The sequence below is a fragment of the Pseudophryne corroboree genome, chromosome 6 (genome assembly GCF_028390025.1).
Source record: "Pseudophryne corroboree isolate aPseCor3 chromosome 6, aPseCor3.hap2, whole genome shotgun sequence".
Taxonomy (NCBI): Eukaryota; Metazoa; Chordata; class Amphibia; order Anura; family Myobatrachidae; genus Pseudophryne; species Pseudophryne corroboree.
In genome coordinates, this window is record NC_086449.1 from 638,267,776 (window position 1) to 638,281,413 (window position 13,638).

General features: G+C 47.4%; 1 protein-coding gene across 3 annotated transcripts in view; it reads left to right on the forward strand.

Moving 5' to 3' along the window:
* The first annotated feature begins 2,000 nt into the window (after nucleotides 1-2,000).
* ZCCHC10 (zinc finger CCHC-type containing 10) overlaps nucleotides 2,001-13,638 on the forward strand; it is a 71,337-nt gene continuing 59,699 nt past the window's right edge. Inside the window, exon 1 of one of the 3 annotated variants that reach the window (XM_063928156.1) lies at nucleotides 2,001-2,132. In XM_063928156.1, coding sequence (XP_063784226.1) covers nucleotides 2,092-2,132 — 41 coding nt within the window. In that variant the 5' untranslated portion in view covers nucleotides 2,001-2,091. Of the gene's footprint in view, nucleotides 2,133-2,264; nucleotides 2,404-13,638 lie in introns of those variants that run through there. The other 2 variants (XM_063928154.1, XM_063928155.1) reach the window with 2 other exon arrangements.

Consider the following 13,638-nt stretch of genomic DNA (forward strand, 5'->3'; position numbering starts at 1 on the left):
AAGTGTCAAATCTTTTGACCAACGCTGTTTAACCCTTGCACAGCTACAGCTTCTTATTCAAAATGATGAAATCTGGTGTCTGTGCCCGCTTTACCACCATTTTCATGCCCAAATGCTTGTTGGTCAAGACAAACTGCAAGTGGGTGATATGTAAGTGACCACCCTGTGTGAGTTTCAAGTGTCAAATCTGTTGACCAATGCTGTTTAACCCTTGCACAACTACAGCTTCTTATTCAAAATGATGAAATCTGGTGTCTGTGCCCGCTTTACCACCATTTTCATGCCCAAATGCTTGTTGGTCAAGGCAACTTGCAAGCGGGTGATATGTAAGTGACCACCCTGTGTGAGGTTCAAGTGTCAAATCTTTTGACCAACGCTGTTTAACCCTTGCACAGCTACAGCTTCTTATTCAAAATGATGAAATCTGGTGTCTGTGCCCGCTTTACCACCATTTTCATGCCCAAATGCTTGTTGGTCAAGACAAACTGCAAGTGGGTGATATGTAAGTGACCACCCTGTGTAAGTTTCAAGTGTCAAATCTGTTGACCAATGCTGTTTAACCCTTGCACAACTACAGCTTCTTATTCAAAATGATGAAATCTGGTGTCTGTGCCCGCCTTGCTACCATTTTCATGCCCAAATGCTTGTTGATCAAGGCAAATTGCAAGTGGGTGATATGTAAGTGACCACCCTGTGTGAGTTTCAAGTGTCAAATCTTTTGACCAACGCTGTTTAACCCTTGCACAGCTACAGCTTCTTATTCAAAATGATGAAATCTGGTGTCTGTGCCCGCTTTACCACCATTTTCATGCCCAAATGCTTGTTGGTCAAGACAAACTGCAAGTGGGTGATATGTAAGTGACCACCCTGTGTGAGTTTCAAGTGTCAAATCTTTTGACCAACGCTGTTTAACCCTTGCACAACTACAGCTTCTTATTCAAAATGATGAAATCTGGTGTCTGTGCCCGCTTTACCACCATTTTCATGCCCAAATGCTTGTTGGTCAAGACAAACTGCAAGTGGGTGATATGTAAGTGACCACCCTGTGTGAGGTTCAAGTGTCAAATCTTTTGACCAACGCTGTTTAACCCTTGCACAGCTACAGCTTCTTATTCAAAATGATGAAATCTGGTGTCTGTGCCCGCTTTACCACCATTTTCATGCCCAAATGCTTGTTGGTCAAGACAAACTGCAAGTGGGTGATATGTAAGTGACCACCCTGTGTGAGGTTCAAGTGTCAAATCTTTTGACCAACGCGGTTTAACCCTTGCACAGCTACAGCTTCTTATTCAAAATGATGAAATCTGGTGTCTGTGCCCGCTTTACCACCATTTTCATGCCTAAATCATTTTTGTTTATTGCAAAATGTCATGTAAATTGGTGTAAGGGACACTATTTGAAGTTTATGCAATGTTAACTTAGTGATCTATCCTTATTTAATTTATTTTAATATAATAATTTCTGAATAAGAAGCTGGAGCCGAATAAGAAGTGAATAAGAAGCTGGAGCCGAATAAGAAGTGAATAAGAAGCTGGCCGAATAAGAAGCTAACTTCAGCCTCGTAAAAGTATATCAATCGCTACTGTTCCTAATACTCAGGGATTTTGGATTTGTCTCTGGGAATGGAAAATCAATATTAATCAATTGAACAGCACATATGCTGACCCCCTTACACTGAATGTTCATTCTAGGAGTTTATAAAGTAAGTTTTATTGGATATCAATACGGTATTCAAAATATGACACCTCTTTAACTACGTTCAGTAAGCAGCCAGTAATGGGGATCATAGTTCACAGCTGCTCTGGTGCTACACCCAACCACTTATCATATGCTGACAAGCAATTATTGTGTAAGATCATTAGCTATGTCGGTGAAAAGAAGGATTAATTATCTCTGCCTGGGATACAGAGTAATGATGATGATGGTGTCTCTGAGCAAGGTATGTCTGGCAGTGATGTACTATCAGCTGCCCTCATCAAACATGGCGGCCAGGGTTACGAGTCGCCGCTAGCAGTCGCGTTTTGCCACTACTTCCTGCTGACTGCCGTTGCCCGCCATGCAGTGGGGCAGCCCCGTCTGGCCCTCATCAACATGGCTACTCCCATGCACCGGCTGATCGCCCGTAGGCAGGCGTAAGTGGAGCACGGAGAGGGAGGAGTGTGCTAGACTGGTTATAGTCGCAGTGGCGTCATTTTGGTTCCGGCTGTGCGCCAGGAGTTCCCGCATTAGTACCGTGCCCTGGGCAGCAGCTGTTACAGATGCCTGGGAAGAGGGTGGTGGGGCAGGTGTTGCCTGGAGGTGATGGGCAGTGGCATTATCCTGGCCACAGTAGCTGTGCACGGGGCTTCCTGTGCCATTACCAGGGCAGTACACATGACTACATTCTCTTACATAGGGCATGGGGTACTGTATTATGCACTTTCATAGTTATCATACCAGATATCCCTGTAGTTATATGTGTGTGTAGAGATAACAAAAAGTTACCTAGTATAGCTAATTAGCATACATCAATTCTATATAGCCACTGTGTATGTGTCATTATATGTTTAGTAACTGCTATAAAGTGCAGCTTACGTAAGTTTGAACTAAATTATTCAATGCTTATCTTTTAAATGTAGGTAAAGTGTGATCTTGCAAAGTGCAGCTGTAATAAATGTAATTGTATAGTACACGGTCCAGCTAGGTGCAGTGACCATCCGTTTGCAGCCACATATGCAGCAGGGTTTTCTGAACTGTCATTTTAGACACATGTCTGGTAGCCCCCAGGTTAATTTTGATGGTGAGCTGCTCCACAGTTGGTCGACACTCACGCACCTTCGTAGCCAACGTTCACCTCTCACATAAATGGCACGTGGTGCTCCGCAGTTTCCACGACGGTTATTAGCAATGCTGCCATTTGTCCAGTCACGATACACCTTCACCACATGCAGTACGTGAACATTTCATAAACTGCACTATACAGAAATACTTGCCCTTGGCCCGAACCTGATAATCATACCTTTTTGCAACTCTGATAAATGGCCCCTTTTACCCATGACAGCAACAAGTGATGTGTGTGCAGACGGCCTATCGTACACCTTATATACCCACCAAGCCAGCACAAGACACGTGACGTACTTCATGGGCTACGCGCTGCTGACGTCAAATGTAGGAGGTGGTCATAATAATGTGACCTGACAGTGTGTCACTATTGACGGGTAAATCTGTAATTCTAGCAGCCAAACCTCCTAACCCTTTATCACATTTAGGGGATGATTCAATTTGGGGCAATGTAACGTCGATGCCCACAATGGGCCTAATTCAGACCTGATCGTAGCAGCAACTTTGTTAGCAGATGGGCTAAACCAGGCATGTCCAAACTGCGGCCCTCTAGCTGTTGTGAAACTATATATCCCAGCATGCACTGACAGTTTTGCTGTCAGAGAATGCTAACGCTGTGTCAGGGCATGCTGGTATGTGTAGTTTCTCAACAGCTGGAGGGCCGCAGTTTGGACATGCCTAGGCTAAACCATATGCACTGCAGGTGGGGCAAATGTAACATGTGCAGAGAGAGTTTGATTTGGGTGGGTTATATTGTTTCTGTGCAGGGTAAATACTGGCTGCTTTCTTTTTACACTGCAATTTAGATTTTAGTTTGAACACACCCCACCCAAATCTAACACGTTATATCTCCCCCCCCCCATGCAGTGCACATGGTTTTGCCCAACTGCTAACAAATTTGGTGCTGTGATCAACTCTGAATTAGGCCCAATGTTCTGTGGTGACAGTGTTGGAACGCTGGCAACAGCACCTTTAAATAATTCTGATTTTGACCCTAAACCAGACACTTAATTTGCAGCCATATAGGGTTGCTTACTAAAATGCGCCAGTAGAGTCTACAATATGTACGAATTGCACAACGCACCTAATGGAATTAACCCTAAAGTAGGTGAAGATATTTTGTTGTCCTCAATGTAGTTCTCATTTAGGACCAAGCATCAGTCATGAATGGTGATACTATGGAATAGTTGCCAAAATGTTAAAATTGTTTCAGTGTACACTTCACTGTTGCATTGATACATTGAAGTACAACAATAGACTATAATCCCTATAGTGGGTGCCCTGTTTACTGAAAGTTCATGATATGAGGAAGTAAATGGAGGTAATTAAGAATACTCAGTTTGAATGTTAGATAGTGGGTTCTGTTCCTTCATGTGAACAGAATAAGCGCGGTCCTGGCACACACCATTCTATCTGGATCAAAATTCATACATTCGGCTTGTTGTTAATCTTCTGCTTGTCTGTGTCTACCCTGTTTTGAAGCAGGCATATATAGCCCCTCTAGCCAGTAAAATCAGATTATTTACAGAAGCACAGAGTACGTCAGGAGATGAGACTGGTTTTTGTTTGCCAGCAATTGTACCACTTGTATGATTGTTACTGAGTGTTGTGTCGCATGTTACCATTATTACTATCTTATATGGCGCCACAAGGGTCCACTAGCACCATACAACATGCAGCAAAGTACAAAGGTGTCAAATTAGGCAAGTTATAGACTACTTTACACACACACACACACACATATATATATATATAATTTCTCTTACGTCCTAGAGGATGCTGGGGACTCCGTAAGGACCATGGGGTATAGACGGGCTCCGCAGGAGACATGGGCACTATAAAGAACTCTAGAATGGGTATGCACTGGCTCCTCCCTCTATGCCCCTCCTCCAGACCTCAGTTAGATCCTGTGCCCAGAGGAGACTGGGTGCACTACAGGGGAGCTCTCCTGAGTTTCTCTGAAAAAAGAATTTTGTTAGGTTTTTTATTTTCAGGGAGCACTGCTGGCAACAGGCTCCCTGCATCGTGGGACTGAGGAGAGAGAAGCAGACCTACTTAAATGATAGGTTCTGCTTCTTAGGCTACTGGACACCATTAGCTCCAGAGGGTCGGAACGCAGGTCTCACCCTCGCCGTTCGTCCCGGAGCCGCGCCGCCGTCCTCCTCACAGAGCCGGAAGATAGAAGCCGGGTGAGTATAAGAAGAAAGAAGACTTCAAAGGCGGCAGAAGACTTCAGATCTTCTCTGAGGTAACGCGCAGCCATTTCTCCCACACACAGCGGGCACTGAACGGTGCAGGGCGAGCGCCTTGGGCAGCAATTATAAACCTCTTGGGACTGGCTAATAATATATATAGAGGCTGCGGAGGCACTATATTATAAAATCCCCCGCCAGTATAGAAAATTTGAGCGGGACCGAAGCCTGCCGCTGAGGGGGCGGAGCTTGATCCTCCAGCACTAACCAGCGCCATTTTCTCCACAGCACACTGCAGAGAAGCTGGCTCCCCGGACTCTCCCCTGCTGAACACGGTGACAGAGGGCAAAACAGAAGGGGGGGGGGGGTGACCAAAAATTGGCGCAGTGAGTTTATAATTATATATTTATATAAAAGCGCTGTTTTGTCTGGGAATTTGGTTTCCAGTGTCAGTTGGCGCTGGGTGTGTGCTGGCATACTCTGTCTCTGTCTCTCCAAAGGGCCTTTTTGGGGAACTGTCTCCATATAGATATATCCCTGAGTGTGTGGGGGTGTCGGTACACGTGTGTCGGCATGTCTGAAGCGGAAGGCTCATCTAAGGAGGAGGTGGAGCAGATGATTGTGGTGTCTCCGTCGGCAACGCCGACACATGATTGGATGGTTAAGCTAAATGTTTTAAATGCAAATGTGTCTTTATTACATCAGAGGTTGGACAAAGCAGAGTCCAGGGATAGAACAGGGAGTCAATCCATGGCTTTGGCTGTGTCACAGGGCCCTTCAGGGTCTCAAAAACGTCCCCTGTCCCAAGTAGCAGACACTGATACCGACACGGATTCTGATTCCAGTGTCGACTATGATGATGCGAGGTTACACCCAAGGGTGGCCAAAAGTATTCATTATATGATTATTGCAATAAAGGATGTTTTACATATCACTGATGACCCCTCTGTCTCTGACAAGAGGGTACACATGTTTAAGGAAAAGAAACCTGAGGTAACCTTTCCCCCATCTCATGAGCTAAACGCGTTATTTGAAAAGGCTTGGGAAACTCCAGACAAGAAACTGCAGATTCCCAAAAGAATTCTTATGGCGTATCCTTTCCCTGCGCAGGACAGGTTACGGTGGGAATCCTCACCCAGGGTGGACAGGGCGTTAACGCGCTTGTCCAAAAAGGTGGCGCTGCCGTCTCCAGACACAACCGCCCTCAAGGATCCTGCTGGTCGCAGACAGGAAACTACCTTAAAATCAATTTATACACATACGGGGGCCTTGCTCAGACCGGCAATAGCGTCGGCTTGGGTTTGTAGCGCTGTTGCGGCTTGGACGGATACCTTGTCAGCTGACATTGATACCCTGGATGGGGATACAATTTTATTGACCTTAGGTCACATTGAAGACGCAGTCTTATATATGAGAGACGCTCAGAGAGACGTTGGTCTGCTAGGTTCGAGAGCCAACGCCATGGCGATTTCTGCTAGGCGAGCCCTGTGGACCCGCCAATGGTCGGGTGATGCCGATTCAAAGAAGCATATGGAAGTTTTGCCTTAAAAAGGTGAGGATTTATTTGGGGAAGGTCTCGCGGACCTGGTTTCCACAGCTACCGCGGGCAAATCTACTTTTTTACCTTATGTTTCCCCACAGCAAAAGAAAACGCCGCAATATCAGATGCAGTCCTTTCGGTCGCATAAGTCCAGAAGAGGTCGGGGCTCTTCCTTCCTAGCCAGAGGTGAGGGAAGAGGGAAAGAGCAGCCTGCTACGGCTAGTTCAAAGGAGCAGAAGTCCTCCCCGGCTTCTACGAAATCCACTTCATGACGCTGGGGCTCCACTGAGGGAGTCTGCGCCGATGGGGGCACGTCTTCGACTCTTCAGCCACGTCTGGGTTCGGTCAGAGGTGGATCCTTGGGCAATGGAAATTGTGTCCCAAGGTTACAAACTGGAATTCGAAGACGTGCCTCCTCGCCGGTTTTTCAAATCGGCCTTACCAGCTTCTCCCCCAGAAAGGGAGATAGTTTTAGCTGCTATTCAAAAACTGTGTCAACAACAAGTGTTTGTCAAGGTTCCCCTACTTCAACAGGGGCAGGGGTACTATTCAACCCTGTTTGTGGTCCCGAAACCAGATGGCTCGGTCAGACCCATTTTAAATTTAAAATCCCTAAACCTGTACTTGAAAAAGTTCAAATTCAAGATGGAATCGCTCCGGGCAGTTATCTCCAGCCTGGAAGGGGGGGATTTTATGGTGTCATTAGACATAAAGGATGCATACCTTCATGTCCCCATATATCCCCTTCATCAGGCGTACCTGAGATTCGCTGTACAGGAATGTCATTACCAGTTTCAGACGTTGCCGTTTGGGCTTTCCACGGCCCCGAGGATTTTCACCAAGGTAATGGCGGAAATGATGGTGCTTCTGCGCAGGCAGGGAGTCACAATTATCCCGTACTTGGACGATCTCCTGATAAAAGCGAGATCGAGAGAACAGTTGCTGAAAAGCGTGTCGCTCTCCCTGAGGGTGCTGCAGCAACATGGCTGGATTCTCAATCTGCCGAAGTCACAGTTGGTTCCAACGACTCGGCTATCTTTCTTGGGCATGATTCTGGACACAGAACGAAAGAGGGTTTTTCTCCCGATGGAAAAAGCCCAGGAACTCCAGAACATGGTAGAGACCTGTTGAAACCAAAAAGGGTGTCAGTTCATCAATGCACTCGAGTACTGGGGAAAATGGTGGCGTCCTACGAGGCCATCCCCTTCGGCAGGTTCCATGCGAGGACTTTTCAGTGGGATCTTCTGGACAAATGGTCCGGGTCCCATCTTCACATTCATCAGAAAATCAGCCTGTCCCCAAGGGCCAGGGTGTCTCTCCTGTGGTGGCTGCATAGTGCTCACCTTCTAGAGGGTCGCAGGTTCGGCATTCAGGACTGGGTTCTGGTGACCACGGACGCGAGCCTCCGAGGATCGGGAGCAGTCACGCAAGGAAAACATTTTCAGGGACTATGGTCAAGCCAGGAGGCTTGTCTACACATCAACGTACTGGAATTGAGGGCCATATACAACTGCCTGCGTCAAGCGGAGAATCTTCTTCGCGGCCTACCGGTTCTGATTCAGTCAGACAACCTCACAGCCATCGCTCATGTAAACCGACAAGGCGGGACAAGGAGCAGAGTGGCAATGGCGGAAGCCACCAGGATTCTTCGCTGGGCGGAAAATCATGTACGTGCTTTGACAGCAGTCTTCATTCCGGGAGTGGACAACTGGGAAGCAGACTTCCTCAGCAGACACGATCTCCATCCAGGAGAGTGGGGACTTCATCAAGAAGTTTTTGCAGAGATAACAAGTCGTTGGGGACTTCCTCAAATAGTCATGATGGCGTCACGCCTCAACAAGAAGCTTCGGAGGTATTGTGCCAGGTCAAGGGACCCTCAGGCAGTAGCGGTGGACGCCCTAGTGACACCATGGGTGTTTCGGTCGGTCTATGTGTTTCCTCCTCTTCCACTTGTATCAAAGATATTGAGAATCATAAGACGAAAAAGAGTGCTGACAATACTCATTGTTCCCGATTGGCCTCGAAGGGCCTGGTATTCAGATCTTAAGGAAATGCTCACAGAAGATCCGTGGCCTCTTCCTCTCAGAGAGGACCTGTTGCAACAGGAGCCCTGCGTGTTCCAAGACTTACCGCGGTTACGTTTGACGGCATGGCGGTTGAACACCGAATCCTAGCTGGAAAAGGCATTCTGGAAGAAGTCATCCCTACTCTGATAAGGGCTAGGAAGGAGGTGACGGAGAAGCATTATCACCGTATCTGGAGAAAGTATGTGTCTTGGTGTGAGGCCAAGAATGCTCCTGCGGAAGATTTCCATCTGGGCCGTTTTCTCCACCTTCTGCAGACAGGAGTGGATATGGGCCTGAAATTAGGCTCCATTTAGGTACAGATTTCGGCCCTATCAATTTTCTTTCAGAAAGAATTGGCTTCTCTCCCGGAAGTCCAGACTTTTGTAAAGGGAGTGCTGCACATACAGCCTCCTTTTGTGCCTCCAGTGGCACCATGGGACCTTAACGTGGTGTAACCGTTCTTAAAATCTCACTGGTTTGAATATCTTCAAACGGTGGAATTAAAATTTCTCACTTGGAAGGTGGTCATGTTGTTGGCCTTGGCATCTGCAAGGCGGGTGTCCGAATTGGCGGCCTTGTCTCACAAGAGCCCCTATCTGATTTTCCATGTGGATAGAGCAGAATTGAGGACTCGTCCTCAATTTTTGCCTAAGGTGGTTTCATTGTTTCATATGAACCAACCTATTGTGGTGCCTGTGGCTACGGGGGACTTGGAGGATTCCAAGTCCCTTGACGTAGTCAGGGCATTGAAAATTTATGTAGCCCGGACGGCTCGGGTTAGGAAAACAGAGGCTCTGTTTGTCCTGTATGCAGCCAACAAGGTTGGCGCTCCTGCTTCTAAGCAGACTATTACTTGCTGGATCTGTAACACGATTCAGCAGGCTCATTCTACGGCTGGATTGCCGTTATCAAATTTGGTTAAGGCCCATTCCACTAGTAAGGTGGGCTCTTCTTGGGTGGCTGCCCGAGGCGTCTCAGCATTACAGCTTTGCCGAGCGGTGACTTGGTCGGGTTCACACACTTTTGCCAAATTCTACAAGTTTGATACCCTGGCTGATGAGGACCTCATGTTTGCTCAATCGGTGCTGCAGAGTCATCCGCACTCTCCCGCCCGGTCTGGAGCTTTGGTATAAACCCCATGGTCCTTACGGAGTCCCCAGCATCCTCTAGGACGTAAGAGAAAATAAGATTTTAAACCTACCGGTAAATCTTTTTCTCCTAGTCCGTAGAGGATGTTGGGCGCCCGTCCCAGTGCGGACTATCTTCTGCAAGGCTTGTATATAGTTTTTGCTTACATAAGGGTAATGTTACAGTTTTGATAAGTCTCGGGCTGATGCTGTTTGTTTCATACTGTTAACTGGTTCGTATATTCCATGTTACACGGTGTGGATGGTGTGTGCTGGTATGAATCTTGCCCTTAGATTAACAAAAATCCTTTCCTCGTACTGTCCGTCTCCTCTGGGCACAGTTTCTCTGAGGTCTGGAGGAGGGGCATAGAGGGAGGAGCCAGTGCACACCCATTCTAAAGTTCTTTATAGTGCCCATGTCTCCTGCGGAGCCCGTCTATACCCCATGGTCCTTACGGAGTCCCCAGCATCCTCTACGGAATAGGAGAAAAAGATTTACCGGTAGGCTTAAAATCTTATATATATATATATATAATATGTTTGCAAGATGGTTCGGCACTCCCATACAAAAGTTCAGCTGTCTGCGTGCCCTTGTATAATTTATGTAGAATCCAAGTGTTTTCTGCATACAGCAGAACACAAAACACGGCACTGCAGGATCTGGTTCAGCAATCAATGTTTACTCCTTCAACGTTTCGGGGACTCGCACCCCGTCTTCAGGAAGGTACAACAAAAACCACCTGAAGACGGGGTGCGAGTCCCCGAAACGTTGAAGGAGTTAAATATTGATTGCTGAACCAGATCCTGCAGTGCTGTGTTTTGTGTTCTGCTGTATGCAGAAAACACTTGGATTCTTTTTAGAGAGAGAGATACACTGCTCAAAAAAATAAAGGGAACACTAAAATAACACATCCTAGATCTGAATGAATTACTTATTCTTATTAAATACTTTGTTCTTTACATGGTTGAATGTGCTGACAACAAAATCACACAAAAATTATCAATGGAAATCAATTTTATTAACCCATGGAGGTCTGGATTTGGAGTCACACTCAAAATTAAAGTGGAAAAACACACTACAGGCTGATTCAGCTTTGATGTAATGTCCTTAAAACAAGTCAAAATGAGGCTCAGTAGTGTGTGTGGCCTCCATGCGCCTGTATGACCTCCCTACAACGCCTGGGCATGCTCCTGATGAGGTGGCAGATGGTCTCCTGAGGGATCTCCTCCCAGACCTGGACTAAAGCATCCGCCAACTCCTGGACAGTCTGTGGCGCAACGTGGAGTTGGTGGATGGAGCGAGACATGATGTCCCAGATGTGCTCAGTTGGATTCAGGTCTGGGGAACGGGCGGGCCAGTCCATAGCATCAATGCCTTCGTCTTGCAGGAACTGCTGACGCACTCCAGCCACATGAGGTCTAGCATTGTCTTGCATTAGGAGGAAACCAGGGCCAACCGCACCAGCATATGGTCTCACAAGGGGTCTGACGATCTCATCTCGGTACCTAATGGCAGTCAGGCTACCTCTGGCAAGCACATGGAGGGCTGTGCGGCCCCCCAAAGAAATGCCAACCCCACACCATTACTGACCCACTGCCAAACTGGTCATGCTGGAGGATGTTGCAGGCAGCAGAAAGTTCTCCTTGGCGTCTCCAGACTCTGTCACATCTGTCACATGTGCTCAGTGAGAACCTGCTTTCATCTGTGAAGAGCACAGGGCGCCAGTGGCGAATTTGCCAATCTTGGTGTTCTCTGGCAAATGCCAAACATCCTGCACGGTGTTGGGCTGTAAGCACAACCCCCACCTGTGGACGTCGGGCCCTCATACCACCCTCATGGAGTCTGTTTCCGATCGTTTGAGTAGACACATGCACATTTGTGGCTTGCTGGAGGTCATTTTGCAGGGCTCTGGCAGTGCTCCTCCTGTTCCTCCTTGCACAAAGGCGGAGGTAGCGGTCCTGCTGCTGGGTTGTTGCCCTCCTACGGCCTCCTCCACGTCTCCTGATGTACTGGCCTGTCTCCTGGCAGCGCCTCCATGCTCTGGACACTACGCTGACAGACACAGCAAACCTTGCCACAGCTTGCATTGATGTGCCATCCTGGATGAGCTGCACTACCTGAGCCACTTGTGTGGGTTGTAGACTCCGTCTGATGCTACCACTAGAGTGAAAGCACCGCCAGCTTTCAAAAGTGTCCAAAACATCAGCCAGAAAGCATAGGAGCTAAGAAGTGGTCTGTGGTCATCACCTGCATAACAACTCCTTTATTGGGGGTGTCTTGCTAATTGCCTATAATTTCCACCTGTTGTCTATTCCATTTGCACAACAGCATGTGAAATTGATTGTCAATCAGTGTTGCTTCCTAAGTGGACAGTTTGATTTCACAGAAGTGTGACTGACTTGGAGTTACATTGTGTTGTTTAAGTGTTCCCTTTATTTTTTTTGAGCAGTGTGTGTGTGTGTATATATATATAATATATATATATATATATATATAGATATAGATATAGATATATATAGATAGATATATAATATATACTGCACTCTGCAAATTATAGTGCTATGTTGAAGCCACAAAAGACCAGGTCCTGCTCGCTAGAACTTCCCATTCTAGAGGATGTGACAGTGTCTTGTTGTAAGGGGGAGATTGCATGCATGCCGACGCCGGAATCCCGATACTTCTCGAAATGCCAGCGCCGGTATCCCGACATCCATCACTATCCTGGTGCTAGGACGAGAACTCGTTCATATCTTTCAGTGTGGAGACTTAAGCGATGAACGATGCGCGTCCCCGCGCTCGTTCATCGCTGATCTCCCGTCGGCTGTGCATGCAGGCCAATATGGACGATCTCGTCCATATTTGCCTGCACTTCAATGCAGCCGGGTGACGGGGGGAGTGAAGAAACTTCACTCCCCCCGTCACTGCCCCCCCGCCGCCGGGTTGCTCGTCGGCCGTATCGGCCGTCGGGCACCTCGGCTGCGAATCGCCGAGTGAGTAGGGCCCCTTAGTGTTAGGCAACACCGGGGAAGGGGGGTTAGGTTTAGGCTCAGTGAAAGGGAAAGGGGGGTTAGGGATCGCGGTTAGCTTTTTAAATTTGACATTGTGGTATTTTAAATATCGGGTTGCTGCTGTCAGTATTTTGACAGCATTCATCCCGACCGCCGGGATCCAGATAACAACGCAGTTGAACAAATTCAGGAACATATATCAAAGTGGAGCAGACTGTTGTGTAGGATTCTAATACAGTCAGTGATTGCAAATCATTATTTTGATGTTTGACAGGCGCTGATTGGTTGCTTTGGGCAGCTATCTCTCGCCAATGCTTGATGCATCTCCCCTTAAGTGAGGCAGGCCTTGGGTTCAAATATATTAGAAAAAGGGGGGTAGCGAATTAGCTGCGGTCAATTACCGCAACTAATTGCTTCGCCGGGGGATATCCAGTTAGCTATGATAAACCGGTGGGGGCCGCGTCTAATCAGGGATTTTGTTTCACCTGCCTCAGGCAGATGAAACCAAATCCCCGGAAATAGCCCAGTTTTCATGCGAGAACCTTGCCATGTCTACCGAAAAACACACAGGTTTCACTGAATTTCCGTGAGAATTTTCTCTGACGTCCTAGTGGATGCTGGGAACTCCGTAAGGACCATGGGGAATAGCGGCTCCGCAGGAGACTGGGCACAAAAGTAAAAGCTTTAGGACTACCTGGTGTGCACTGGCTCCTCCCCCTATGACCCTCCTCCAAGCCTCAGTTAGATTTTTGTGCCCGGCCGAGAAGGGTGCACACTAGGGGCTCTCCTGAGCTTCTTAGTGAAAAGTTTAGTTTTAGGTTTTTTATTTTCAGTGAGACCTGCTGGCAACAGGCTCACTGCATCGAGGGACTAAGGGGAGAAGA